This window comes from Capsicum annuum, chromosome 3 (genome assembly GCF_002878395.1).
Source record: "Capsicum annuum cultivar UCD-10X-F1 chromosome 3, UCD10Xv1.1, whole genome shotgun sequence".
NCBI lineage: Eukaryota > Viridiplantae > Streptophyta > Magnoliopsida > Solanales > Solanaceae > Capsicum > Capsicum annuum.
In genome coordinates this window covers 242,932,483-242,960,450 of record NC_061113.1, presented here as the reverse complement: position 1 = coordinate 242,960,450, position 27,968 = coordinate 242,932,483, and the positions used below count along the sequence as shown (strand labels likewise).

At 35.5% G+C, this 27,968-nt stretch overlaps 2 protein-coding genes and 1 pseudogene across 2 annotated transcripts in view; 1 reads left to right on the top strand and 2 right to left on the bottom strand.

The window, feature by feature from the left end:
• The first annotated feature begins 2,622 nt into the window (after positions 1 to 2,622).
• Positions 2,623 to 9,484, top strand: LOC107862681 (transcription factor GTE10). Its single transcript, XM_016708316.2, has 10 exons — positions 2,623 to 4,768; positions 4,875 to 4,923; positions 5,050 to 5,208; positions 7,582 to 7,649; positions 7,760 to 7,823; positions 7,955 to 8,029; positions 8,114 to 8,229; positions 8,338 to 8,404; positions 8,581 to 8,711; positions 8,793 to 9,484. The coding sequence occupies exons 1-10, from the start codon at positions 3,437 to 3,439 to the stop codon at positions 9,066 to 9,068; spliced, it is 2,337 nt and encodes a 778-aa protein (XP_016563802.1). The 5' UTR covers positions 2,623 to 3,436; the 3' UTR covers positions 9,069 to 9,484.
• A 119-nt stretch (positions 9,485 to 9,603) lies between these two features.
• Positions 9,604 to 22,531, bottom strand: LOC107864914 (annotated as a pseudogene).
• Positions 22,532 to 24,960: 2,429 nt separating this feature from the next.
• The window catches only part of LOC107862701 (protein PLASTID TRANSCRIPTIONALLY ACTIVE 10), a 12,709-nt gene continuing 9,701 nt past the window's right edge, over positions 24,961 to 27,968 (bottom strand). The window contains exons 9-12 of the mRNA XM_016708340.2: positions 27,535 to 27,711; positions 27,415 to 27,465; positions 26,298 to 26,449; positions 24,961 to 25,615 (exon numbers count right to left, since the gene is read on the bottom strand). Of these exons, the coding sequence (XP_016563826.2) occupies positions 25,183 to 25,615; positions 26,298 to 26,449; positions 27,415 to 27,465; positions 27,535 to 27,711 (813 nt within the window). The 3' untranslated portion in view covers positions 24,961 to 25,182. The remainder of the gene's footprint in view (positions 25,616 to 26,297; positions 26,450 to 27,414; positions 27,466 to 27,534; positions 27,712 to 27,968) is intronic.

The following is a 27,968-nucleotide window of genomic DNA, read 5'->3' as shown; positions in this document are numbered from 1 at the left end:
GAGTCCTCCTAAAATTAAAAAAATTATGAAAAAGATGTCATCACCCAAAATTTGTATATAATTAATTTAAATGGCAATATTATATAAAAAAGATATTTATGATTTGATTGCAATTGACTAAATCAAGAAATATCAATTAAGAGAATAACCAATTAGTAATCAAACAGCTTATATGAAACAAATATATAATAATCAAAGAGTTATTTCAAAATGAAAGATATTATGAAAAAGATGTGATCACTCAAATGGTAACTTTGGACTACAAAATAAAAGAAATTTATTTCAATATATTTCAAGTAATTTTATTTTAAAATATGCATTCATATTTATTGGAAGAATTTACATTCGGTATATTTTAAGTAATCTATATTTAAAATAATATGCATTCATATTTAATGAAAGAATTTTTATAATTAAGAATAACTATCAATGAGTAATTACACTATCATTCTATATTAGAAATGAATAAATGATAGTCTTGAATTTAAAAGGAGGGTAGATTGAAAATAAATAAATAATTATTAAAAAAATTTAAAATGAATATTACTGCACAGAAAAGATTGCATAATGTTTATCGAAAAGAAATACTAAAATTACATAGTCCTAATTAATATTTGAAGTCAAATAAAATTTTGTCTTACAAAGTTATTCTTTAATTGACCAATTATATAATCTTATATATGTCTGTAAGAATAATTTTGAATTTTAAAATGATCAAATTTGAAAAAGATACTTCGTTTTGATGAACCAAAAATAATTTTAAAAGATTAAATTATCTTATATAAAAATTTAAACGTGCAGATCAATAAAATGAATTAGGAATTAATATTTCTTAATAATACAAAAATCAATAAAATTTATAATAATTTTTATATGATGAAATGTAGGTGTGAATTACTAATAAATTAGAATATATGCAATTGAAGTATTACCATAAAATGAATATTTATATGATAGTGTAAAGTATTACTATGCAATTGAAGCACAATAAATTCTTATTGCAAAATTTATTGTACTTTTATGTAGCATATTATACAAATGTGAAAGTAAAGATCATTTATCATTGGTTATTTATAAACATTATGCTATAAACTTTCTTATTTTTTTTTTGTTTTAGTTGATATAAACAAGTAATGAGTTCAATCATGTTTATATTTATAGTTGTAATTCCAATTTTAGAATATTGTAGATCTTTTGATGCAATAATTATTTTGATCTTCTTTGTACAATATAAATGATAAAGATGAATAAGATTAATATCTTATTGTACTGATGAACCTGAGGGGTTAACTATTAGTTGAATGTTCTAAGATGAGAGGGAATTCAATTTCGATAGTGATTAATATTTACAATTTCATTCAAATTAAGTAAATTGAGAAAGTATGTCGGTCCATTATCCAAAGAGAATAAGTGAACATCCTGAAATCGTGCAAACAGATTAGGACTTTAGATAATGTTATAAGTTATTTGTTGGAAAAATGATAATAAAAAATACGAGAGAGGGAAAATTGACTATTATTGAGACTTTGCTCAAAATATTTGTCTTGACGCAAAAATATTTTAAATTTATAAAAAATATAATATGACTAAGATCGTGCAAAGGAACACAAAATTTACTTTGAAAGAAAAATCTATTAAGACAAAAAAAGATAAGAGGAAACTCCTTTCTTCCTTTTGATAAAAGGGTGCAAATTAAAATATTTAATATAAAAGAATTTAAATTTCAAGTTAAAATTTTACAGAGAGGCCTCATGTGCATAACTCTAAAACATATATTTCATTAATTCTTTATTTTTCTAGCCAAATTTAGAAGTAAGTCACTTAACTAATAATAATTATGTTAAATATGCAATTTTTTTTTGTAATTATATGATTTTTTTACAAAGTAAATCAATATAGATCACAATATTATCTAATATTCTCAAATAATTATATTACAATATAATATTATTTGCACAAGGATGAAAAGAAATGTTCAAGTTTTATGTAATTAATGATATTAAGTTCAATATTTTAATAGTTATTTTTCATGTTGCATAAATTTATTAATTTCAAACATATGAACGATATTGAATAAATTTTTTATTATATAAAATCAATAAGTTAATAATTTTTATAATTAATTTTATTTAATATCAACCGCACATCGCGCGGTACTAATACCAGTTTTTATAATAATAGAATCTCCAAAAAAAATAAAATAAAAAAAACACCCCTAAATTTAGCAATTTCTTTTCTTCTTTTGGTAACTAAATTCAACCAATTTCTTTTTTTTATTTTTGATAACTAAATCTAAACAATTTCCTAGTATTGACAAGTGCAACACATTCTCCCCTGAGCGCGTGACTTACATACATCTTGATTAATCACACCGCGTAAGATTAATTATTAATTAATTAATATATTAACCCAAATACAAAAAACAATTTTTACAGATCTGAAAAGAGTCGCCAACAACAATCACAGCCGCCAGATCTGAATCCAACGGTCCAAAACAAACCAATCAACAAAACCGTCGGATCAATTAAGGAGTATAAAGGTACGGTCAAGATTAACTAATTAACGGCGGGCTGGGCTGGAAAAGAGCCTTTAAGTAGAGGGTGGCAATCAAAGAGAGACCCAACAAACACAAATCTCTCGTAAGTGCTTTCTCTCTCGTTCTCTCTCTAGATTTTTTTTTTGGATGTCTGTGCTTCTCTCTCTAGCTTTTTTCTGATTTCAAACAAATCTTGTTTTCTTTATATATAATTTATTTTTATTTTTATAAATTAATTATATCACTCTCTTATTGGCGGTGAAGAGGGGTAGGGTTTCTTGATTTGGGGGTTGGGGGTGGTGGGTCTGACCCGAACCGATAAGATCTCAATCCAGCCTATTTGGGTTTTCTGGATTCTTGAATTTGAATTTTAATTCAACCATTTTAGGGATTTTATTATAAAGGTAGAATCTTTTTCATTTTCTTTTAATCTAGGGTTTGTTTGGAATTAAGGGGATTTGATTCGAGGTTAAAGATAGGATCTTTTCTTTTGTTTGTGAATTAGGAGGATTTGATTTGAGGTTATAGATAGCATTTTTTTTTTCAATTTCGGGTTTGTTTTGGAATGAAGGGGATTTGATTTGCGATTAGGGTTTCAATAAATCTGTTATTCTTTTGCTTCTTTACCCAATTCATTGAAATCATAATCAAGAATAAAGCAGAGGTTTTTTTTATTTGAGTTGCTGAATTATCCTGAGGTATTGAAAGGCAAATCTTGATATATTGAACGAAGAGGGAAACAACGAATTGATTGAACTCTGCATTGGGGGAAGTGTTGTGATATACCAGTGTTATTGATATCTTTGATAGTTGTTGACGTAGCAAGTTCTGAGTGTAATTAGAGTGGATCAAATGTTGAGAAGATATATTTGATATGGTCAGAATTGGGAAGATATTCACATGGCACCTACTGTTCCAATAGATTACATTGGACAGAGAGAATCCAAGAAGTTCTTTAAAAAGCATTCAGGTGATACGATGGGAAAATCACGCAAGGGTTTTAAAGGTTACTTGCCTGGGATTGTGCCTGATTTTCGTAATGCCGTTGAGACAATGGCGGAATCGGAGGGTTTTGGGAGCTCAGGACGGGTTGATACTGAAAGGACTGCTTCAGAGGATTCTTGTGCACCTAAAAGGAAATCCATTTGTTTGAATGCTGATGATCGATTTGGTGTACCCATTCAAGCAATGTCGTTGTCCAAGATGTCACGCTCAGAGAGAAAAGGGTTGGGAATTAGGTTGAGGAATGAACTTGAACAAGTCAGGGCATTGCAGAAGAAAATTGCTTCTGTTGGCTCTAATAGTGGTGTTCTTTCACCTGCTAGCGATATTCAAAATTGCACCAATGGGCAGAGGAGATCAGGGTCTGAGATATCTCAGCGGTATATGGCTGAAGCAGTGGTGCCTCCCGGGAAGAAAAAGGCTGCACCAGGAAGAAATGGACCTCTTACTAAAGGAGCCGGGGCTAAGCGGCCTAAGCCAATGCAACGGGCCGTCCACTCAGATACAAATATTGTCATGTTGATGAAACAGTGCGAGGCACTGCTAAACAGATTGATGTCACATCAGCATGGTTGGGTCTTCAATAATCCAGTTGATGTCGTCAAGTTAAAAATCCCTGACTACTTCACTGTTATTAAGCAACCAATGGACCTAGGGACCATCAGATCAAAGTTACATTCAGGAGAGTATTTGAGCCCTTTGCAGTTTGCTGCCGACGTGAGGCTCACTTTTACTAATGCAATGACATACAATCCCCCAGGAAATGATGTTCATATCATGGCTCAAACACTTGGTAAATTTTTCGAGGTTAGATGGAAACCAATTGAAAAAAAGATACCCGTTATTGAAGAGGAACCTTTACCTTCCAAGTCGAGTGTTATCATAGAAACTGAAATTGATACTCCTCAAGCAATGCCGCCTTCAAAGAAGAAGAAAACTGCTCCACCGGAGAAAAAGGTTAAACCAGAACCTGTAAAGCGAGTCATGAGTGATGTTGAAAAACATAAACTCACTGCTGAGCTTGAAGGTTTGATTGCTGAATTACCTGAAAATATAGTTGATTTCTTGAAAGAGAAAAGCTCCAATGGAAGTCAAGTTATTGACGATGAGATTGAGATTGATCTTGATGCTCTTCATGACGATGTTTTGTACGAGCTACGAAAGCTTTTGGATGATTATCTACTGGAAAAACAGAAAAATCAGGCAATAGGTGAACCCTGTGAGATGGAGGTAAATATCTTCACGTGGATGCTTATTGTGGTGCTTCATATGATATGTTACATTAGTACTCCTTTTGTAAGCAAATTATGATGTCATATTCTTTGCTGTTCTTCAGCTTCACAATGAGTCTGGATTTAGTAATTCATCCCTGCAACCTTGCAAAGGTGAGTTTTATCAGTAGATATGAAGACTTTGAGCTTTTGGGTTGATATAGTGTGGTGGTTGAAATTTCCATTTTTTGATTCCTTTGTTCATTTTTTTTCTTTTCTGTGTTTTCGTTCTTTATACAGGAAATGATCCGGCAGACGAGGAAGTGGATATCGGTGGGAATGATCCACCTGTTTCAAGCTTCCCTCCTGTGGAGATTGAGAAGGATAGAGCTCGCAGGAGCAATAATAATTGCAGTAGTTCAAGTAGTTCGAGTAGTGATTCTGGCTCTTCATCTAGTGGTTGGTGCTTTTAAGAAAGTCTTATCTAACTTGGCCCTTCTCTTGCATGCTTATTATAAACTTCATCATGATGAGCAATCAAAAGTTTTACTACTTCCTTTTATCCATATACATGCTCACCGACTCATTGCATACACCCGAGGTAGAAAGTTAAACCTGTATACATCAAGTTTGAGCCTGAGCAGCTGGCCCTTGGGGATTTCTCGGTTATAAAAAAAAAAAATAAAAAGGAAAAAAGAGGATGTTTGTTTAATGTTTGTTTATTCTTGTATTATTATCAGACCCCGCATGCCAGTGTTTCTATTGGCTTGATGACAGATCTACAACCACTGTATTTCTTACAATTGTGTCCCACCTTAATTTGTGTGGATGCTATACCTGAGTATTTCCTGATGCCTACATTGTGAAATGTTTGTGTTATCGAACCTTTTTATTAAATATAAATAGAACTGAGCATTGGTACTTTTGACAATTTGGGACTGAAGCACCTTGCTGCAGTCATGATTGTCAGCAGGCCATGGAAAATATAGGACTTATTCTGGCTAGGTAATAGAAACTTCTTATGATTTTTTCCTGTGGAATAGGTAATGAGAAATTTTTAACTTGTGGAATAGGTAATGGGAAACTTCGAACTTGATATTACTTTGGTATGAATTAGGTATTGATTCTTTGTTCTTGGTTTTTTTTCTTTTTTCTTTTTTCTTTTGATGGGCCTGAGAGGCGATTTTGTTGTCTCCCTGATGCATAAATTAGGGTGAACTAGATAACCATACTTTTGACATTATAGTAAGTTAGCGTTCGTTAGAATGATAGTTAGGCTTGGTGGTCTCTTCTTTGTTTTATTTTTTTTGAGAAATTAACATTTATATCCTCTAACTAGCACTTAGATAGTGCTAAAAGCCCCTTTACAGCTAGTAGTAAGATGGAAAGAAAACAAAAAACTCCTAATACTAGCATGACTCAAAACTTCTAGGATATCTACCGCATCTATAGGCGTTTTGTTTGTACGCCAAAAACACAAAAGCAAAATACAATCAGCTTTGATCTGCTGAGCTGTTCTACTCCCATCTTCAAAGCTTTTAGCTTTCCTCTCCTTCCAAACAGCACCATATACAGTATGGTGGTCTTTAAATCACGACAGCAGAATTGCTGGTCATTTTTTTTAGCAGAATGGGGCAGTTAGCTGGCGTAACAATTTGAACTGTCAATTACTATGGATATATAGTGTGTGTTAGAAGTTTTATGTTTGATCGCTTTCTGTTTTCAAAATTTATTGTGGCACAAATTGGCAGATGATGTATAAAGAGATAAGTAGTGAATGTGATTCTTTTTTTCGGGCTGAAGAGCTTGAAGTCGAAGTATATTGTCTGTCTTTCATCAGACAATTTCAGGAGTTGATTTATTATGGTTTGCTTGGCATTGAAAGCCTGACCTTCCGCTCATATTTCCGTTTGCAATACCGTTGCATGGTTTTTAAGTATGCTTTATTTGGGCTGTGGCCTCCATTAGATTCTAAACTTTGTTGCTTGATCTTCTATTCTGAATTGTTGTGTATGCACTTCCCATGGTAACAAATTTGTTATGTGCTCAAACGTCTACGTTGCTGGATCATACCTGTGTCATATTCCAACTCTAGTGGTTAGGGAAAAATATTTGAATGGAGATTGTGTTGCTCGTTATTTGCCTCTTTCCTCATTTTGCTCTTATTTGAGAGGATATAGAATAATATTGAAAATCAGATGTGTTACTAGTCCGGCAATGGAGAGTTTTTTAATACCAGTGTTATCGAAGGCGCAAAAAAGCTCCATAAGATTTTTTTGTTTGGGCTTAAAGAAGCGCCAATAAAAGCGTGGGCTTTGATGGAAAAAACGCAAATGGAGAAAAAATTTAAATATTTATGTTTAGCCCAAAACTAATAATTATAAGCATGAATGAAAAATATATCATTAAAGAAATCGAAAACAATTGCGTTAAGGTGAAATATCAACAGTTCAGTGTTGCCTCTTCAGAAGAGACTCATTGTCAAGGAACTTAGAAACTTGATGACGATAAGTGAAGTGCAGATGAAGTGAGGCGAACACGTTTTGAGCCTCGCTTTCAGGGGTTAAGCGCAAAGCGCACCTTTGATATTACTGTTTAATACATGTATTAATTGAGAGAATTAGTTTGGATAGCCCTTTATATTGCTTGTTTGTTGGAGGCTTCCATGGTGTTGAAGGTTCCGAAGTTCTTATTTGTCCGGAATGGTTGTGCTTTTATATATAGGGATTCTGGAGTTATGGGAAGTTTATTTTCTTCGCGTTCATATTTACTGTGAACTTAAGACGCTATGTCTCTTGCTAAAATTGTTATCCTCTTCATTATCATGTACAGACTCCGGAAGCTCATCTGGTGCTGAATCAGATGCTGATAAAGATTCAGTTGCCTTAAATGTTCAGAAGGTGTGGATATTGTTGCCTGATTTTATAGGTTATTTGGTTCTCTTATTTGATTATTATTATAATGAGTGATGTCTGCCTTTGCCTTCTAAAACGTTTTTTTCCTGCCACAGGCAACAGCGGCACCTGGGGGACGATTGGAGCAAAAAGATGAGCTTGATCTTCCAGAAACTACAGGTTGTTAACCTGTGGAATCAAACGACATGATTTTCTTTGCTGCTTTCTTTTTGTGTAAATCCGTGGGTAACGGAAGATTTGATAGCTTTGTTGGTCAGTATGTGTGCTGATACAGTGTTGGTGTCCGACAGATACGTTGGCTGGCCAAACAGTGCCAACTTCTCAGGAGAAGTCCAAATTTGCTGAGCCTAATGATCATCAAGAGGGTAAGCTATGGTAATAGATGAAGAAAATGTCTGCTACTAGTTTTGCGGCAATCATCTCACTCATCATGTACTGTAACCTTTTAGAGGAGAGTGCTGAACCTGAGAGGCAAGTCTCTCCTGAGAAGCTTTACCGTGCAGCTTTGTTAAGAGGTCGCTTTGCGGATATCATACTAAAAGCTCAGGAGAAGAGCATTGAAAAGGTTAGCCAAAGTTTAGCTGGTTTAGTTTGTGTTGGGTTAGATTTTTTTAGTTCCATTTTATCCAAGGTGTACTATTATTTTGCTTAACTAGTCTTTTTACAATTTCAGGGTGAAGTGCGGGACCCCGAAAAGCTAAAGCTTGAGAGAGAGGAGTTTGAAAGGCGAAGGCGTGAAGGTTTGTGTTTTCTGTTTTGCATGTTTAGAAGTCCACGAGCACACCTTTGAAATCTCTTTATTTGTTCTTTTGCTTATTTAGGGAGAGCGCTTTAGATTTGTTTTTTGTTAGCATATGCGGAATTGTGCAATTACATCTCTGAAGCTGCCTGTTTATTTGTTAATCTGCTTATTCAGAGAAAGCTCGCTTGCAAGCCGAAGCTAAGGCTGCCGAGGAGGCTCGTAGGAGAGCTGAGGCAGAAGCTGCTGCAGAAGCTAAAAGGAAACGAGAACTTGAAAGAGAAGCTGCCCGTCAGGCACTCCAGAAGGTAAAGACAGATGGGCTGGCATTTATTGGGGATTTATTTTTTTAACTGTTATTTTATAACTAATAAATCATGTGTTAGCAGATGGAGAAGACTGTTGAAATCAATGAGAACAGTCGGTTTATGGAAGATCTTGAACTGTTTAGAGCTGCTCCGGATGAACAGCTCGAGAGCTTCATCGAGGAGGCTAGTCCTGGTCATTCTGAGAATGTCCTTGGGAGTTTCAAATTTAAGGCAAGTAGTAATCCGTTGGAGCAACTCGGATTATATATGAAGGAAGAAGAGGAGGAGGAGGAAGAAGCTGAACCACAGAGCATCCCCAACACATCAAATGATCCCGAGGAAGGAGAGATTGATTGATCTCTCTCTACTTTGGCCTATTTGATAAGTTGGAGGAGGTGATTTTCTTCTGAATCCTTGCATGATGGTTTAAGTTAACGGCCATCTTGTCATCCCATGGCGGACTGGCCAAAAAAAGAAACATGAGTGAAGTCATGACCTTTTTAATGGCTTTGGGAGTGTCTCGGCTCGGATGCTGCTTCAGAAGACGGGTCTGGCCAACATAGCCAGCCATCTTATATTTTGTATTCCAGATTCTTTTGTATAAGTTGGTATGACGTAAGTTGGGTTACCTGTCAAGTGGAATGTGGGAGACAGTTTTGTTACATAGTTTTAGTACTAGATTGCTACTGTGTTGTAGTAAAAGGAAAAATTGTTGCTAATTTTAGTACTAGATTGCTCCTGTGTTGTAGTAAAAGGAAAAATTGTTGCTAAAAGGTGCGTTGGTGTTTCCCTTCCCCAAGTGTCCTGATTCTTGTGTCTCGTACAGTACAAAAACAAATTTGAAGCATAGTAACCTGAATCAAGTGACCATAAATTTGTTACTAGACACAAATTTCAGAAAACATATTTTCAGAGAGATCTAGTGGAGAACCATGTATAGACACGAATGTTCGGGCAAAGGAAGAAGTTTACAAAATTTGTCCTCTTAAACTAACAAGGTAAACCGGAAAAACAAACTTTTAGGAGGACCCTTTCCCATCAACTACAATATATACCATAACTGATCAACATTTAACATTTTCAATCCCCACGTCAAGTAAAACCGAATGGGAATGTTGAAAATTTCTACTACATAACCATTCCACCATCAATGGTAAGAACCAGTCCTGTAATATAGCTGGCTGAAGGACTCAGTGCGGCCAGGAATTCCAGCAACTTCTTCTGGTCGACCATATCGTCCTGTTGTCACAACAAACTCATAGTCGATCAGATGACAAATATTCACTTTCAAGCAACAAGGGAAAATATACCGTACCAAACACAAAATAAACTTTATACTCAGGAAGATCATCTGATCATATAAGTATCTTAGTTCGGGAGGTTTGTCCCAGCTTTTCATCAAACAAATACAGTAGTTAAAGTACTCCAGAATCGTTGTAATAGCGAGTTTCTATAGATAAACGGTGAAATAATACTACTTATAAGGCGGAGAGAGTTTGGATTTTTTCCACAAACTGTTTGATTGGTGAGGGAAACTGTCGAGACAAGAAATTCTTGCAAGTTAAAGCACACCCTTGAGTTTCTCAACTTGCAAGAGCTTTCTTACAAAAACATATACTCCCTCCGTCCCATTTTATGTGTCGCCATTTGATCGGGCACGAAGTTTAAGAAAGAGCTTTCTTACAAAAAGATATACTCCCTCCGTTCCGTTTTATGTGTCGCCATTTGATCGGGCACGGAGTTTAAGAAATAAGGAAAGACTTGGTTATGTTAACCAAATTGTCCTTTTATCAAAAAATGTGCTATTATTTTTTTTTTTAATTAAGTGGGACCAACAAGGGTAAACAGTGGAATTGTATCTTTAAATAGTTACCAAATAAGGAAAGATGTCATTTTTTTGGAACGTACTAAAAAGGAAATGATGACACATAAAATGGGACGGAGGGAGTAGTTGATGTGCCAAGTTAGATGTCTAAGACGTTGATTTCTATATGTTTCCCTATTTGATGTGCAGGATAGTGCCACCTATAAGATATAGTTGTCAATTGTAGTCTAAGGAGGTTAGCGCTGACCTAATGGGACGCTTGCCAAAATTTTCTTCTCAATATCTTCGCTTAGCTTGGAAGTCATATCTGATGCAATGAATCCAGGGGCCACAGCATTAACCTGATGAGAACAAAGATTGTGGGTAAATAACTTGTCAGATGCCATAAATAGTCAGTGGCTTGCCCTTATTGGGAAGAACATATTTCTTTTAATTGAAATTCCAATGTCCCAAGGTTGCTTATATCAAGAGAAAACGCTTACGTGAAAAATAACTCGGATTAAGGGAGCACTTACAGTTATATTCCTGCTGGCGTACTCTTTTGCGACACTTTTGGTTAACCCAATCACTCCTGCCTTTGCCGCACTATAGTTGGCTTGCCCAGCAGTGCCAACTAAACCAACAACAGAGGATATGTTGACTATTCTCCCCTACAAAATTTCAGAGAAGTCTTCTGGATAAAATTCTAGAGTACACGGAACAATATAAAAGAATGCATTGATGGTTACAACTTCAAATTGACTGAAAAGGTACCAATCAAACAGCGGGTGGTAATTTATGCAGCAGTTAACTACAACTAACTTTGCCTCCTATCTTTTTTGGATGAATTGCAATAAAAAGCACAAGATATTTACCTTTTTCTTTTTCATCATAATTTTAGCAGCAGCCTGCAACAACAACAAAAAAGATCTCTCTGAAAATATGTTTTCTGAAAAACACGGGTTCAAGTCGAATTAGAACACAGCAACTGGATAGACCTGCGTGCAGAGGAACACTCCAGTAAGATTCAAGTAAATAACCTCCTGCCACTGAGATTTTTTCATTCTCATCAACAAAGTATCACGTGTTATACCTGAAAAGAAAACCAAGACAACTACTAAGAGGTCATTCTAGTAAAACTAAACTCGAGACAGTATGACTGTTGTGGACCTGCATTATTTATTAAGATATCAACTGTTCCCCATCGATCAACAACCTGCATACATGATCCTTACAAGGTGAAATTATCTGGAAACAACTTCAGTAAGATACGTTTAAAACAAATTTCACCAGGAAAGGAGTTTGCTTACAGTTTTCATCATATTGATTCTACTTCTTCTTCTTTTGAAACATCACCACCAAAAGTCATAGCTTGGCCACCACATGATTCAATCTGCAAACGAAATAGGAAATTAGAATTAATTTAGAGGAAGATGTCAAACGGCCTACAGATGAACCTTACAGCTGTTATCAGATTGCTGGTGAAATAAGTACTCCATGAAATAGTGTTTTAACATTCTAAATAGTACTTGATGAAAGGATTGGAAATCATTTGTCAAGAAGTATTTAACCATGTTACTGTTATCAAGCATGATATAGAAACTTAACCTTACAAAATTTGGTAAGCATCAGCTAATACCGAACAATCCAACTTCAGGAAGCAAGGGGAATCTGTTGATTGAATTCATTCCTGATAATGTACCATTAACAACGCCAACCGATTCCCTCAATATAACCCCGGCATTTAGGAGCATGGCATTCAATCTTTTTCTTTATCTATTTATGAAGGCAAATTGGTAGGGCAAGGTACTTTTCATGTGGGTAAAGAGAAACCAAGTCATAGTATAATACAGCATTTTGTGGGAGCGAAAACTCGAGATACTAGAGTTGTTTGCAACTCATGGTAAGCTTTCTTCAGTTGTCAAACAAGCATTAACCATTACTATCATTACACACAAAATAAAAGCTTCTTCAATATTTAGTAGAATCAGCTACTAAGTACAAGAACCAAGCCAATCTTCTGGTTGCACAAATTAAACAAAGCATTATGACTTAACGGGTTGCCTGAAATCTCCACACGACTATGGACTTAGCCTTTCATGAACAAGAGAGTAACCAGTACAAGTTCTCCAAAAGGGTATTCTCACAGCACTATTTATTTAGGTATATGAACTCATGAGATCAGTTGCTAGATATTTGTTCTCATCAGAACAATTCTGAATTTTATCTAAAACAACAGAGAACAGAATCACTTTATCCCTGGCTTACCAGTTACCAGTTTCTGGAGTTAATAGGGAGAACTTGCTCTTCACTTCAGAAGATGTAGAACTGAGAGTAGTATTCTTTAAGGCATTCAAATATATATGATGCGTTTCCATAGGTCCTATGAAAGTCCAAACAAGAAATTCCTACTTAAATTTCTGCAATTTCAGAAGTATTACTACTCTGGTTTTCTGCTTTCTAGCAAACAATGTTAATTTGCTATCCAACCTATCATGATTTTATATCATAGTCGTGGAGGTGAAGCTCTATACAAGGTGCAACAGTTGGTTCAACATGTGGCAAGGACTCAAAATTTGAGTGGAGTTCTCTCATTTTAAACCCAACAAATCTCGGGTAATTCGAAGTGACATATGGCATCATTTCAGTTGTTGGTAGGAAAACAGCACAAAAGTTGCCGAACAACAAAAATTCCCCAGAATTTTTTTTGAAAACTTACTATCAAAAAGCTCTTTTAAGGCTATATCGAGTAAAACTTTATTTAAATTAAACTGTTACTTTTACATGAGTGCTCCTAATTTCCTATTCTGATGCTTTCGCCTTTCACTCAAACCTGATGTGTGCAGCAATGATCAAATAGTGAGAGACATGGCAGAGGTTTGGGAAATATGTTTGCTGAAAGTATCATAGAATGCAGGACAACACAGGACACCCAAGAAAGTGAGTAAGACAATCTAATTACAGTAGTTTCTCAGTTACAACAAAAAATTGGACTTAATGATTGATTAACAGATGGAAAAAAACAAAGTAACTTGGATGGAGGAGAGAGTAAGCATGATTTTCTTTGAGGGACTCAGATATACCAAATTGTAAATTGAGAGGACTGATTTTGATCTACAATGGAACTGAGAAATAGCAAAAGGAGCTGGCCCGTGGGTACGTTTGCTGTGCCACATGTCCGATCTGTCAATCAACCAGAGGAGAAGACAAAGTAAAATGAAGATAGATAGACAGTAGTACAAGACAGAGGCCTAGACAAACCAAAATGAAGCATTTTATTTATCCCCAGTAAGTTGGATAACCTATCTGGAGTAAAGCCATTTCGTCCAGGAAATCATTAAATACTACTAAGTCAAGGTCAAAATTGAAGCATATGAAAATATAGTGATATCGACCTCCCACCAAATGATGTGCAGTTACTTATCAGAGACAGATATAGCCGGAAAATGGTACTCCAATGACATCAACAACCATTTCCGAATATGCAATAGTAGTGATAGTACTCCGTGATTATAATACAGGTGTTTTAGGGGAAAAAGGCAATGCTGAACAATGAAGGATCAGTGAGCAGAAAAGGCGAAGAACTATTCTGGAAGCTATGCACAGCATAAATTTGGTGCTGTGATTTGAGAAGAATCTGAAAGAAAATTCACAAAATATGGGAGATATGCGAAAAGCAAAAAATATGGGGGGGGGTTGCAATTGGTGTTTAGGATATAGAGTTTTATCTGAACTATGAGGGAAGAGTATGGAGAAAAGGGAGGACAGGGGAGGGGAAGACCGGAAGTTAATCAAACATAGAACCGATGAATTGAAAAATTCTGCTATTGGAAGTGAAGGAACTTTGAAGAGAAAAAAGAAGGCATGTATCAAAAAGAGCGGTGAGATTTTTTTACCTATGTTATTTAGTATTCAAGAGAGGTAGTGCAAAACGTATGCAGAAATTGTTCGTGGTTGTATTATCTGTTGAAAAGGGCAATAAATCTTGTCACAGACGGACTTTGGAAAAGTGTTCCCAAGGATATTTGAAGACATAACTGATAGAGTGAACTCATAGAAAAAATTGCATAACACAACAAAGACGGTCATGTCCTTGGTGATAGCTGGTGCTCTTACAGTACTAAGATATGAGTTGGAAGCAAAGAAACTTAATAGGGGAAACACCTATAGTATTGATTGAATTCTCCAATTCATCAACCAGGATCCGATCAGTTATCTACAATGCTTCCCTGACGGATAACGTGTTGATACCCATGGAATGAGGAGAAATTATAAAGCTCAACTAAACAAACCTGCCAAGATCGATATCAATAACAGTCAAATCATACTATATTGATGGTGATATATGAGGGACTGTTTCCTTTCAGATTTAAACATGTGACTGCACCAAGAGAACTTCAAAAAGATGGTCAAGAATTGTAGGAAAGAGGTGCGGACAAACCATGCCACAAGTTGGTGATTAAGTTGAAACGATTAAAGAATTTTGAAAAGCAGGAACTAAGAAATGTGTGGTAAAGTGGAAAACTACTATGTTAGACTTGCTCTTTGAATTGGAGATAAGGGGGCAAGAAAAGATATTAATTAAACGATATCAATAGTCGAAAGGTCGGCTGGGAAGGTTACGTGTAGCGAAAGAAGTGATTCAGAGACAAAGATCGCAAGCACCTGGCCAAAAAGGAGATAACAATGGCCAATGTTTACCGGGCATACTATTGTATAAGAATAAATGGATGGCCAAGAACTTTCACAGCAGAGGGGATCAGGGAAGACATAGTCACATAACCCAGTACTACCAGAAGTTGCACTCTAAGATGGAGAATTGAATACCACTATTAAACAGAACTCCTTTCTCAGAGAATCGAAGATGAGAGGGAAAGGTGAAGACTAATTGCTGTTACATTGTAGAACAACTTCACAGCTTTGGGAAACGCCATCCTCCTTATTTGAGATCTATTACGCACTCTCAAAGAGAATGCTAGAGATTATAGCAAGAGAGACACCTTTTTTGAACTATATGATAAGAAAAGGCCAAGAGGATGCTTCAAGACAGGGAGAAGAGTTGGAAGGAGACCAAGTGCAGTCTACATAAACGATTGTTTCTTTTTTTTTTTTATTACCATCCAGGCAAATTACTTGAAATGATATTTGAGTTATCAAAAATAGAACAATAAATAATACTCCCTCCGTCCCAAATTATGTGTCATCATTTCCTTTTTAGTCCGTCCCAAAATAAGTGTCGCCTTTCCTTATTAGGCAACTTTTTAAAGACACAATTACCCTTTTACCCTTATTGGTCCCACTTAATTAAAAAAAGATATTGGCACATTTTTTTATAAAGGATAATTTGGTAAACTTTATCAAGTCTTCCCTTTTTTCTTAAACTCCGTGCCCGGTCAAATGGCGACACATAAAATGGGATGGAGGGAGTAGTAATTTTATCTGTCTGTGCAGCTCCACTGCTGCGGCCATGCACCACTAATGTTACTATTTCTAACTCACCTACCAGAAATGCTTTGAAAACTAGATCCCACAAAATTCCAACTTTTTGTGTTGTTGCAGTATTTTGTTTCCTGCGTCAGAGTATAGATCGAGTGATAAAGTCCAACTTTTCAAAATTGTAGCTTTGGTAGTGACCTAACATGCATAGAACTTCCTTCAATGACTTGAAGATTTATATTTCACTTCGGGTCTCCATCAAAGAGCAGTAAGAATGAAGAATACAAACAAGAAGGTCAGCAACTAGGGGAAGAGGGTTTCAGATCCCAAAGAAAGAGATTGTAGTGTCCTAGAAAATTTTGTACGGTTTTGCGAACTTAAAACACAGAAACGAATATTAAAAATATTGTTTTGCATGACAATGACAGTTCTACGAACATGAAAGTATAATATAACATTGTTCGGGATACATGGACGAGGTATCAGAAGCAAACTCAATATTTAAAGATGGCCGGGGCACCATCATCTTAACATTTATACCCCCCACAACAATTCAATGATGGTTAATGAATAATACCATGTCAAACTGGTCATTGATAGCATGAGCTGTGACGAAAACACAAGCATATAAGGTCAAGTATGATTTTTACGCGGGAAAAGGGCCAAATTTACCCCTCTACTTCGGAAAATTGGCTAAATATACCCTTCATCATACTTTGGCACCAAATTTACCCTTGTTGTTAAAAAACTTTTCACGTACCCTTCCTTTTAACAAAAAAGCCCAAATCAACATTAATGTCCATTTTTAAAAAATAAAACACAACCTAATCTAACCCCCCGATCCATAAAAAAGACAAACAAATATGCTCCTCACTTAATTTTGTTGGTCAAATTTTTCGAACAAGATTAAGCCACTGGATATTTATTAGTGCATAACTCATGAGAAAATGCATCTGCATCAATGCAGACACAAACAAATACCCCTCCGTTATTTCATGGATCAGCATAAGTGCAGAGCTCATAAAAATGACACTTAGTGGTCAAATGCGTTGGATTAGGCCCACTGAATAAAATTTCTCCGGATGATGGTCTCCTTATGTGCCAATCATGACATTTCTTCATTCTTATGTTTCTATATACAATTTGGATCTACACAAATTTTTCATGTTATTTGCTCAGAAAACTTATCCATTGTATCTAGAATCTAGATGCACATAGAATTGCATACAAATTTTGAAATTTGAACATAGCTGCAACAGAAACAAAGTTTGTAAAAGAACTTTTCTCTAGTTCTATGCTTTTGTATTATCCCATTTCATCTTACTTTTTGTTCATTTATAAACAACCTAGTAGCACTGCACGTTGAAAGAGAAATATATTTGTTCGTTGGGGAAATTCGACCAACAGAACCGAGGGAGGGGTATGTGTATTTGTGTCTTTTTTGTGGGTCGGGTCGGATCAAGCGAGATTACATTAGGGTGTGTTTTACTTGTAAAAAAATGAGACATTGAACGTTGATTTACACTGTTCTCTTAAAAGGAAGGGTACAAGTGAAAAGTTTCTAAACATCAAGGGTAAATTTGGCCCTAAAGTGTGACAACAAGGATAAATTTGACCCCAAAGTATGATGAAGGGTATATTTAGCCAATTTTCCAAAGTAGAGGTTTTGCAGAATGTATTAATCGACCCAAATTCGAATATGAACTAACTCATTTGCACTTTTAACTTTTTCCTAAACAAAAAAATTAATGTAAAATGACATTACACGGACTCGAACTAGGGTCTAAAGAGCGGAAGTAACGCTTCCAACCAGCACGCCCCTAACCCACTTTTGTTCATACGGGGGCAAACTTTAATATATCTTAGTTTGTCAAGATATACAAGTACATGTATACGTAATTTTTTCCGAACTTAATGGGTGCAGGTGCACCCCCAAGCTTCCATGTGGGTCCACCTCTGTGAAGTATGAATATTTAAATTAAGTTGTAAAGAGGAAGTCAACTACATGGACTTAGATGATGGCTAAGAAAAGGTCACGATTAGTGCTTTAATCCTCCAATGATCACCTAACACAATTAGATTGCTTTAGATGCACGTTACTTCTCCTGCAGATATCAAAGGGCAGAATATTTTATTACCTTATATTTAATTAACTATACCTTGAATCTTGTATAGCTAGCAATTGTGTGGATCTCATTTAGCACTTTAAGAAGTATTACCAAGCACTTATTGGTTACAGCTTTTGGGGAAAATTGTAGCAAGCATTTGTGGGCTCATCGTTTGGAATGGCTGTCAGTTTAATTGATTTTGGGGAAAATAAAGGTCATGCTACTTGCTCAATGATCCAAAACAAAACAGAGATCAAAATGTGTTTCAACCGCAAATGAATTCCGCCATTAATATTCAGCCAAAGTAACTCGTATTCTCTTTGTGATTTTTATTGGGTAGTATTGGGCTAAGAGGATGATATGAGTAGGTAGGGTTGAAAATGATAAATGCACCTACATGGTTAAGTCTTGAGTTATATAAAAGCGTCTAGGGCTCTTATGCAATCTCTGATTCTCTGTACTATTGTATGGCACGTCATACTATCTATAATGACGCGCATGACGTGCTTTTATTTATATGATTTTTGGCATACTTCCAATTATAGAAGTGTAGTCCTTTCTCTTGATATTCATTGAGTAAGGAGATTTGGCTAAAATGTCATGACATAAAATGGAAATATAATCACAATTATGGATTGCCTATCCAGTGGGGAAGGTATTGGACTTATTGGATCTTGATGCATTTCAAATAATGAGTTCGGCTACATGATTTTGGAAACAAAAAAAGGAAATGTGTTTTTGCCTATCCGATCAGGAGATTAGATCGAAGTTTTTGGATCCTTCTTGATGCATTACATATAGCTATCTGGCATGGAGAGTATGTCAAGGTTCGAGGATGACCATTTCATCATTGATTTCATATAGTCTATCTAGCGGGGAGATTATATCACTCTTCGAGGATGGCATCAAGATGCATTACATCATCACTGGTTATGAGACTCTTAAGTTGTGGACATTGAGACTACGAATTAAAATAATGCTCGTCACACTTTAATGATCGTAATTCGTAATAATTCCATTCAAACATAGATGGAAAGATTGTGCTATATCGTAACAATTGAAAAACATGTGGATGAATGTGTATTATACTATTGTTTCTAAAATTGATTAATTCTAATCTTGCCTTGAAAGATGTAAGATTACATTAAATGCTTGACAGGATTCAAATATTTACATTTATGTTTTGATAAAGTAATTTGCATAATTGATTTATCTTTTTCTTGAACTTGATATTTTATTATGCATAACTTTTGCTTCACCGTGAGTTGCTTGGCTATGACATATACTGAGTATTCCAATACACAGGCATCATGTTCATGATGTCAGGTCCAGGTCAGTAGGGCGGTCCACGTGTGAGTTAGGATTTTCCACATTCCCTATTTTGATGAGCGCACTTTAGAATCGTGGGTTAGTTGGAGTATTTCTTTTACATAGTGCGGGCTAACCCAATAACTTTTTTATCCATTTGTCGTGTTATAAAGGCTCTGCAGATGAACAGAGGCGGATTCACATGGAAGCTTGAGGGTGCACGTGCACCCATTAACTTCGCAAAAGTTATGTATACATATACATGTATACCTTGACAAACTAAGATATATTAAAGAATGCACCTGTATGAACAAAAGTGGGTTGGGGCACACTGGTTAGAAGCGTTACTTCTGCGCTTGAGACCGAGTTTGAGTCTGTGTATTGTCATTTTACATTAATTTTTTTTGTTTAGGAGAAAGTTAAAGTGCAAATGAGTTCTCCAAATCCGAACTTGGATCAGTTAATTAACTGCAAAACCTTTACCACTGAGTTGTCTCTGTCAAATGATTAATCTTTGTTAAAGTTTTATTCTCGGCGGAAAATCATATTTGACCTTATATACTTGTGTTTTCTTCACAGTTCATGCTATCAATGATCAGTCTGACGTGGTATTATTCCTTAATCATCAATGAATTTTTTTTTGGGCATATATGCTAAAATGATGGTGCCCCACCATCTTTAAATCATGGGTTCGCCTCTATTAAGATGAACTATATTATTATTTTGGGTTATGGGTATTTGTATTGCTTCATGATTAATTTTTTTTTTTTTAGCTGACACGATTAATATTTGTGTTTATTTTGGGTTATGGGTATTCACATGGCTTCACGAATAATATTTCTATTTGTGTTCCGATTATGTTTCGATGCTTTTAATTCAAATGACGTTCAAGTCACTTGCTATTGCATATTCATTAATCAAATGAATCGTGATACTTGAGAACAGTTTGGGTATTTAATATGTAATATAGGTTCGATCAGTCCAATTGGCATGCATCACGTGCTGGGCACGTGCCATCCCATTTTGGGGGTGTGGCAGAGATCCAACTTATAAAATTGATTCTTGCGTCAGTGTAGAAGATGAAATTTGCTTATTGTGGTCTCTCGACTCGTATTTCCCCCCGAAAGAACCAAAAAAGAGAACAAGAATAACCACCCTCAATATGAACCGTTCAGAACTCGAAGTGGTGAAAGAAGTGCTGAAATACTCTTTCAAACATCACTACTGAGCCAGAAATACAGTTCCATGGTCTCAACTTTCGGCCTCAAAACAGAAATATATCACATGGAATTGGAAGAATTTAGTAAAAAAACAAACTAGCACCAGATGTTTACTGAAAAAGAGACGCACCTCTTTGGAAACTTCTTCTGCCTCCTTTGAAGATCCTGCATAATTCACTAGGACCTAACAACAAAATATCAAGTGGGTTGGAAAAGTATGAGAGATTATCAGATATTACATATATGTAACATGAATTTCGATTTAAAATGTATTCTTTAAAGCGAACACGTTACGTAACATACAGCTCAGGCCTAAAGCATTATTCAAGGTTTCTAAGGAAATTGAAACTCAGAGCATCCTTTTACCACCTTTAAAGACATGAGTCAAAATGGTGAACTTGACAGGGTTAAAATGTCTCACTGAAAGGTAAAAGCAATGGAAAAGATAGACCCGGAAAAAAATATTCAAGCAAAGGGTTAATAGTAGCCATGACGAATTCTCCAAGTAGCACGTTACATTATACTGCCAAAACACCGAATTTGGGAGCAACAAAACAAACATAGATACTTATAATACTTTCTGTTTGAGCTATCGCTTAAAAATCACGACTTAAGTAAACTACCACTGAGTCTTAAAATTGAAACTGTTCTTTTTTAGTTCTATGTTGTTGAACAAGAAAATCACAGGTTTCCGCTTCCAATAAATCATCTCATTTACAAATACGTAATGTATGAACGAAAGTTTATACCCAAGCAATATAGTTTCCTTTATATCCAAGCAATATAGTTTCCTTTTCACTGGGTTTATAGAAAGTCCTACAACAACAATAATAACATACGAGTGTAGTCCCACAAGTGGGGGTCTGGGAGGGTAGTGCATACGGAACCTTATCCCTATCTTGTGAAGGTAGAGAGGTTGTCTCCAACAGATCCTTAGCCTACGTAACACATATATAAGGTCGTAAAAAGTCCTACAACAACAACATACCCAGTGTAACTCCACAAGTGAGGTCTGGAGAGGCTAGTGTGAACGCAACCATATTCCTACCTTTTGAAGGTAGAGAGGCTATTTCCAATGGACCCTCGGCCTATGTAACACATATATCAGGTTGTAAAAAGTCCTAATCTATCAAAATTGACAACTTCACTCAAGAATTTCAGGCCAAAGAATCAACTACTATCTAATGTCCAACAACGATCAAACCATAAGGCTATTTTAAGTAGATCAAAAACTAAGAATCCGAACCAAAAAAACCTTGCAACCAGCTTTTCCCAAAGCCAAAGCAACAGCCTTCCCAATTCCTCTAGAAGCTCCCGTAATAACAACGACCGGAGCTTCCACCTCACCATCAACTCCACCTTGCTCAGTAACCGCCACCTGAGCTCTTACACCTGATCAACACATACAGAAAATAAAAACACGCAACAACTTAGTCGTGTAGCCAGAATTTTCACTTAAAAAAAAAAATACAAAATAACTAACCGATTGAGTTTCAACATCTACTGTACACAATAAAAATAACTTTAACCACATACGAATAATACATAATTTTCAATCACCCCTGGCCGGCCATACCTGAAGAGGACCATCGGCATTGTACGGAACTCGACGGCGAAGAGAGAAGGCGGAGATGCGACAGTTGACGGCGGAACACGGCCGCGGAGGGAGGGAATTTTGGTGGTGCCGGCGACGAGGGAATTGAAAGCGAGAGAAGCCATTGAATGAAAGGGAGAAGAGATCAATGGTTGCTATTTAAGTATGAAAATGCTCCGATGAAATCAAGGGAAGGGAAGATTAATCAATTTCCAAATTCCAACTAAGATAATTTTTGGGTTTTGTTAATTAGTAAATTATTTTATAAGAATCTTATGAATGATTAATAATTAGTAGGTGTGTAATGTTAAACCTAAAATGACAAATTAATGGATACAGAGGATTTGGTTTCCATATTTTAATTAAATATATTAAAAAAAATGTGATGTTAAAAAGTTTTAAACAAGTTCTAAAATGATACACTAGGATTAGAATTACTTCGATTGAAAAAAGAGCTCTTACAATTTTATATGAATATGAGATTTATGTGTATTGTATGTGTAGTTCATGTTAGTTAAAATAGAATTCGTATATTATAATTTATTAATAATTAAAAATTCTTAATTCATATTTTAATTATTTTGTGAAAGTGTTAAAGTTTATATTTTTATTTTTTTTTCAAATCTTAGTAATCACATCGGCTTCCAAACTTAATGATTATTATTGTCCTTTTAATTTTTTTTTAGCTTGATAGTTATTGTATTCTATCTAATATAGTTCTTTCTAAAATATTTCACAAACACACGATTAACTATTCTAAATACTAATTCATCTTTAATTTGAAGTTCCCATGCTTATATTTTACCTTTATATGAATTTATCATTAATTTTTTTCACACAACTACAATGTTGTAATGGAAAAAAAAAAAAAGTTGTTCTCACTCCTAGGAGCATGCTTAAAATTTAAAAATGAAACAAAATAATCTTGTTTTATTTCCCGATTGAAAAAAACGCCTTCAACAATCTGAGAAGCACTTTGATAATAAATTTAATCTCGACTGATTAAATTGAAGTATTAGTATTTAATCTATTATATTATACAATAAAAATGTAGGTGAACAGAGAGACAATAACGCCAACCCAAAAAGGAAAGAGCGAATGAACGCGAAAAATAAACCTAAAAGTTAATTTTTCGTGAAGTGAATCAATTGCTTTTCTTTAATCTAGAAGCCCTTAGCGAGTCTTCAACAATGATATCCTAGGATGTTGTTTTAGTTGATGATGATCGATTCCTTCTAAAGGGAGCTATTGCCGATTCTTACATTATAAATACGGACTAATTCCGAACAATAAAAATAATTAAAGTTAATTTTTTTATTAGACTGGCAATCAAACATTATCTTCTTACACTTTTCAAATGCACGTGATTCACCATAATTTAATTTCTTTTACATGTTCTTTTAAATATTAAAAATTATAGGATCCTATAATTATTTTAATATCATACTTAATATTTTGCAGAATCATATATATATATATATATATATTAATTGAACTAAGGAAATAATAATTTATATAAGGTAAGATCTCAATCAATTCTAATAACAAAAATCAACATCCTTCTGCGATCGAGACACCTTACTTATTCTTTCATACTTAAATTAAAAGAATTCATTGATCAGTAATTTTCCTATAGTTTTTTAAAGAATAATCTCATCTTAATTAATAGAAAATGAGTCAGTGGAGGGCCTATAATCAATTATGAAATCAACAAACATTACTAACTCATTATATTATACCTTACAAAATTGAGATGGGGTGGTAAAATTTAAAACACCATACTGTTTGTTGGTATGCATAATTGGGAGAATCTCCTATATAATAGCTGGTGGAATTTTAAAAATCTATATAGTAAAAAATAATTAGATGCCCCCAAGGGCGTGGTTGAGTTGGTTTGAGGGGACTTTCCATAGCGGAGGTCGCGAGTTCGATCCACCTCTAATGCCTTCTCAATCGAACTCGTCGCACGGGGTTTACCCAGTGCGGTTTATATCTCCTGTGTGGTTTGCGAGCTATTGCACAGTGAGGGATTTACCCAGTGTGCACACAGTGCTCACCACAGAGTGCTCACCCGAAGGGCAGAGGCTGTGGCAGAGGGTGTAGCGACTGCGGGTTTTCCTGAAAGTTCCAAAAAAATAATAATAATAATTAGATGACTATTTGATTTAGTATGAGATTTATTTTTTAAAAGAATAAAAAAGCAAGCAATTTGTCCACACTATAATATATATAGACAGATAAAGATTAGAAGTGTAATTTTTTCTCTAATCATCCAATATAGATGGTAACCATGCCCCATTAAGAATTTTTTCTATTCTATAAGAACTCGAACCCAAAATTTTCAATTAAGGATAGATGGATCTCATTCATCTGTGTTAACTCACTCTACCACTTGAATTGCTTCAAATGTCAAGTAACATTTGCCATCAACGAGGGAAAATGAAATACGTTGAAAGAAAAAAAAAACAATTATATTAGAACATATTAATCTCTCAAGCTGGGGTCTATCAGAAACAGTCTTTCTACTTCTCCAGAGGTAGTAGTATGGACTGCGACGTTTTACTCTCTCCAAGCCCCACTATATGGAAATACACTGGATCAGTTGTTGTATTAATAGCTCTCAAAGTTTATTAAAGTTGACCACTTATTTGTCCAACTTAACTCTTCAAGCATCAGCTGAGTAGCTGCATCACAACAACATGCTAGCTTGCAAGTTAATAATCCAACAAGAAACTGCACAGGTACATGATACTAAGAAACTCCACTGAGAAGTGAGAACTTTTAGGAACCAGAAGTAGAAAACTTAACTAACAGGCTGTAAGTGAATACAAATTTGTTTCGTTTTCTACCAAGGTACAGAACAAATACATTTCTCTAAGATGCAACAAAATCAGACCCCCTTTAGCATATAAAAAAGAACTCTACGAAAATTGCATCCATGTAATGTAACTAGCTGTACAAACTATCAATACAGTATTGCTGCTAATGTCTTATTTGTCATCTAATCTTCAAACATTCCTTCATCCGATAGCAGAGAAGATTCAGTCCCATTGACATATGGTTGATTGGTTATACTTGCACTTGGGCCGCCTAGGATGCTGTAATCAAAGTCTTCCTCATCATCTTCGTCGTCTGTACTCACTTCATCGCTGTCAGAATCTTCATCATACAACTGCCGCACAAATCCTTGGGCCTCCATCCGCTCCTTGATGGCATCTTCATATGACATCTCATACCAAACAGTACCTTTGCCAACAATAGATTTATTGTGAGCATCCGTCATTCGCTCCTGCTTGCTCTTTTCTGAGTTCTTTGGCTCGCCCCAGTAGTCATATCTATACAATGGACTTTCAGGATCATACTGATCTTTTCCGAAAGAACTTGGATCTACATACCTACCAGGCTCTTCCAGTGGGAGCCCAAGGGCTCGGCGACTGCAAGCGCATCAAGCAAGTACAACATCAGAGCAATTAAATAGAGATTAAATGTCTCTTCAAATGGTACTAACATACTATCACAGGCATTGTTTTAAAGCAGATGAATGGACAAAGGAGACGTGGGTCTGAGTTCAGATAATAATAATGCTGAACATAAAAACTGACCCCGTGTCCATACTTCATAGTAAATATTTTAAATGTAGGTAAACTTCACAGTACAATGTGATTCATGCACTGAGAACACCATGGCATGCTAACTTACTGACAAACTACTCTTCAGTAGGTAAACTTCACAGTATAATGTGATTCATGCACTGCGAACACCATGGCATGCTAACCTACTGACAAACTACTCTTCAATCACAAACTAGTTGGTTTCAGTTGTATGAACCCAATGTCCATTTCACTCCATCTGGACCCATTTTTTCCCAATGTTCAATGATGTGTCTTTTTCAGATCAACTAGACCAAAGCAAAACTATACATAGCTGACTTCTGGAGGATTGAATAATCATAAGCAAATCAGAAGAATTCTTGAGCTATTCTTTTTTTTCAGTTGAGAAATTGGTACTATATATGAATGTCAATTATGTAATAAGCATGTCAATTATGTAATAAGCAAATTATTCTCCTTAATTTCCTCGGGGTGGGGCTTATAGAGCAAAGGCCAGTGTGAATACCAGCTTATATCTCTTAAAAGAGCCTCTCTTTCCTCAAGGGACCGACGCCAATGGATAAAATCGTATTCATCCATCTCAATATTTCGTCTCAGCTTCGGAATTTTGTACACCTTTCCACGTTCTTGTGCTTCCATTCTCAGTTTATTATGGTGCTGCATCACAGTCACAAGGAAAAGCCACAAAGAGGGCACATTTTCTCAATTAGATACACCTTTGAGAGGAAACCTTCAGATACAAAAAACCTTTAGATAGCTAAAGTAAGCAATAAGCAGAATTTTTCAAATGATATTGGCACTAATGAACTTAATATAGTGCTTGTGGCGGTTTCTTAAATAACAGGTGTAGTAAGACAAGGAGGTAAGGGGGCAAGTGCAGGCTCTTTACAAGTTGAAACTTTTAGCAGAACTGAGTCACTTTTGCATTCTTGGCCAAAGTAGCCTATATGATTGCTATTTTTTTTCAATATTTATCCCATAAACAGTCATTTTTGAACTTTACATAACGCATAATTTATTTTTTTTGAATTAAATAACTCAGTTAGTGTTGAAGGGGAGCCTTGGAGTAACTAGTAAAGTTGCTACCATGTGACCAGGAGGTCACGGGTTCAAGCCTTGGAAACAGCCTCTGGCAGAAATGCAAGGTAAGGCAGCGTACGATACACCCTTGTGGTGGGGCCCTTCTCCAAACACCGCGCATAGCGGTAGCTTTAGTGCACCGGGCTGCCCTTTTTAAATAACTCAATTGTCCCCATGTACATCGAGATGTTGACTTTAAAGAAGAACATGTATATACCCGTAAGAGATTTTCCAAGTGTCCCAAAGTTCTCTTCCCAAGGTCAGACATTAATATTAGATTGAGATTCTTCAAACTTTCCTTTAACATGTTCTGATAAGGCTTCAAATTGTAGCATGTATTATATGTAGTGTCTCTCTTCTATCTTTTTTTTTTTTTTTGCTTCACAAGTCTTACATGTACCATCTGAGTCTCTAATTTTATTGTCGACGGCTAGATTCATAAGCACCTAATTTCACTATCAAAATCGATCAATTTATCCCTAAATATGATGACAATGTTATGTGGCTACAGTCACAATAAAGTAATCAATAATATCTCAAACCTGACGCTCAGCAAGTGCAGCTTCCAAGCCGAGCTCTTTTACACTAACTTTCTGCCAAAATCAAAATCTTATTAGATAGATGCATAAAAGAAAAGAAAAACGACTCGATAAGCTGCTCACTGTGGTCATCTTGGTAAGCAATGCTTTCTTATAATAGGCTTTGGAGTACTGCGTGCTATTTTCTTCATCAAAATCTTCATCATCAGTCAACTCTGCCAAGTTTTTGCCTTCATATTTATCAGGATTAGCCTCCATGTCATCCAGAATCATTTGTTCAGCATTATGGATCAGCCATAGCTGCAGAATAGGATAGAAAGGTTCTCATGATTCGTTAGCTGAGATGGCCAAAGGGGTGCCGTAACTACGGATATTGGTAAGAAATAAAGTTACAGGTCAATAACAATCGCATACCCAGAACTCCCACAAAATGGGGTCCGGGAGGGTGGGAGGGTAGAGTGTACGCAGACCTTGCCACTACCTCTTAGAGGTAGAGAGGCCGATTCCAGGATGATACAAGTACGACCACGAGGATGGACGTGTGAAAGTGTAATGAA

Excerpts from the sequence above, each read along its gene's own strand:
- LOC107862681 (XM_016708316.2), top strand. The coding sequence starts at position 3,437 with ATGGCACCTACTGTTCCAATAGATTACATTGGACAGAGAGAATCCAAG. Across the intron at positions 4,924-5,049 it reads ATCCCTGCAACCTTGCAAAG|GAAATGATCCGGCAGACGAG; the intron begins GTGAGTTTTATC and ends TTCTTTATACAG. Across the intron at positions 7,824-7,954 it reads TGATCTTCCAGAAACTACAG|ATACGTTGGCTGGCCAAACA; the intron begins GTTGTTAACCTG and ends GGTGTCCGACAG.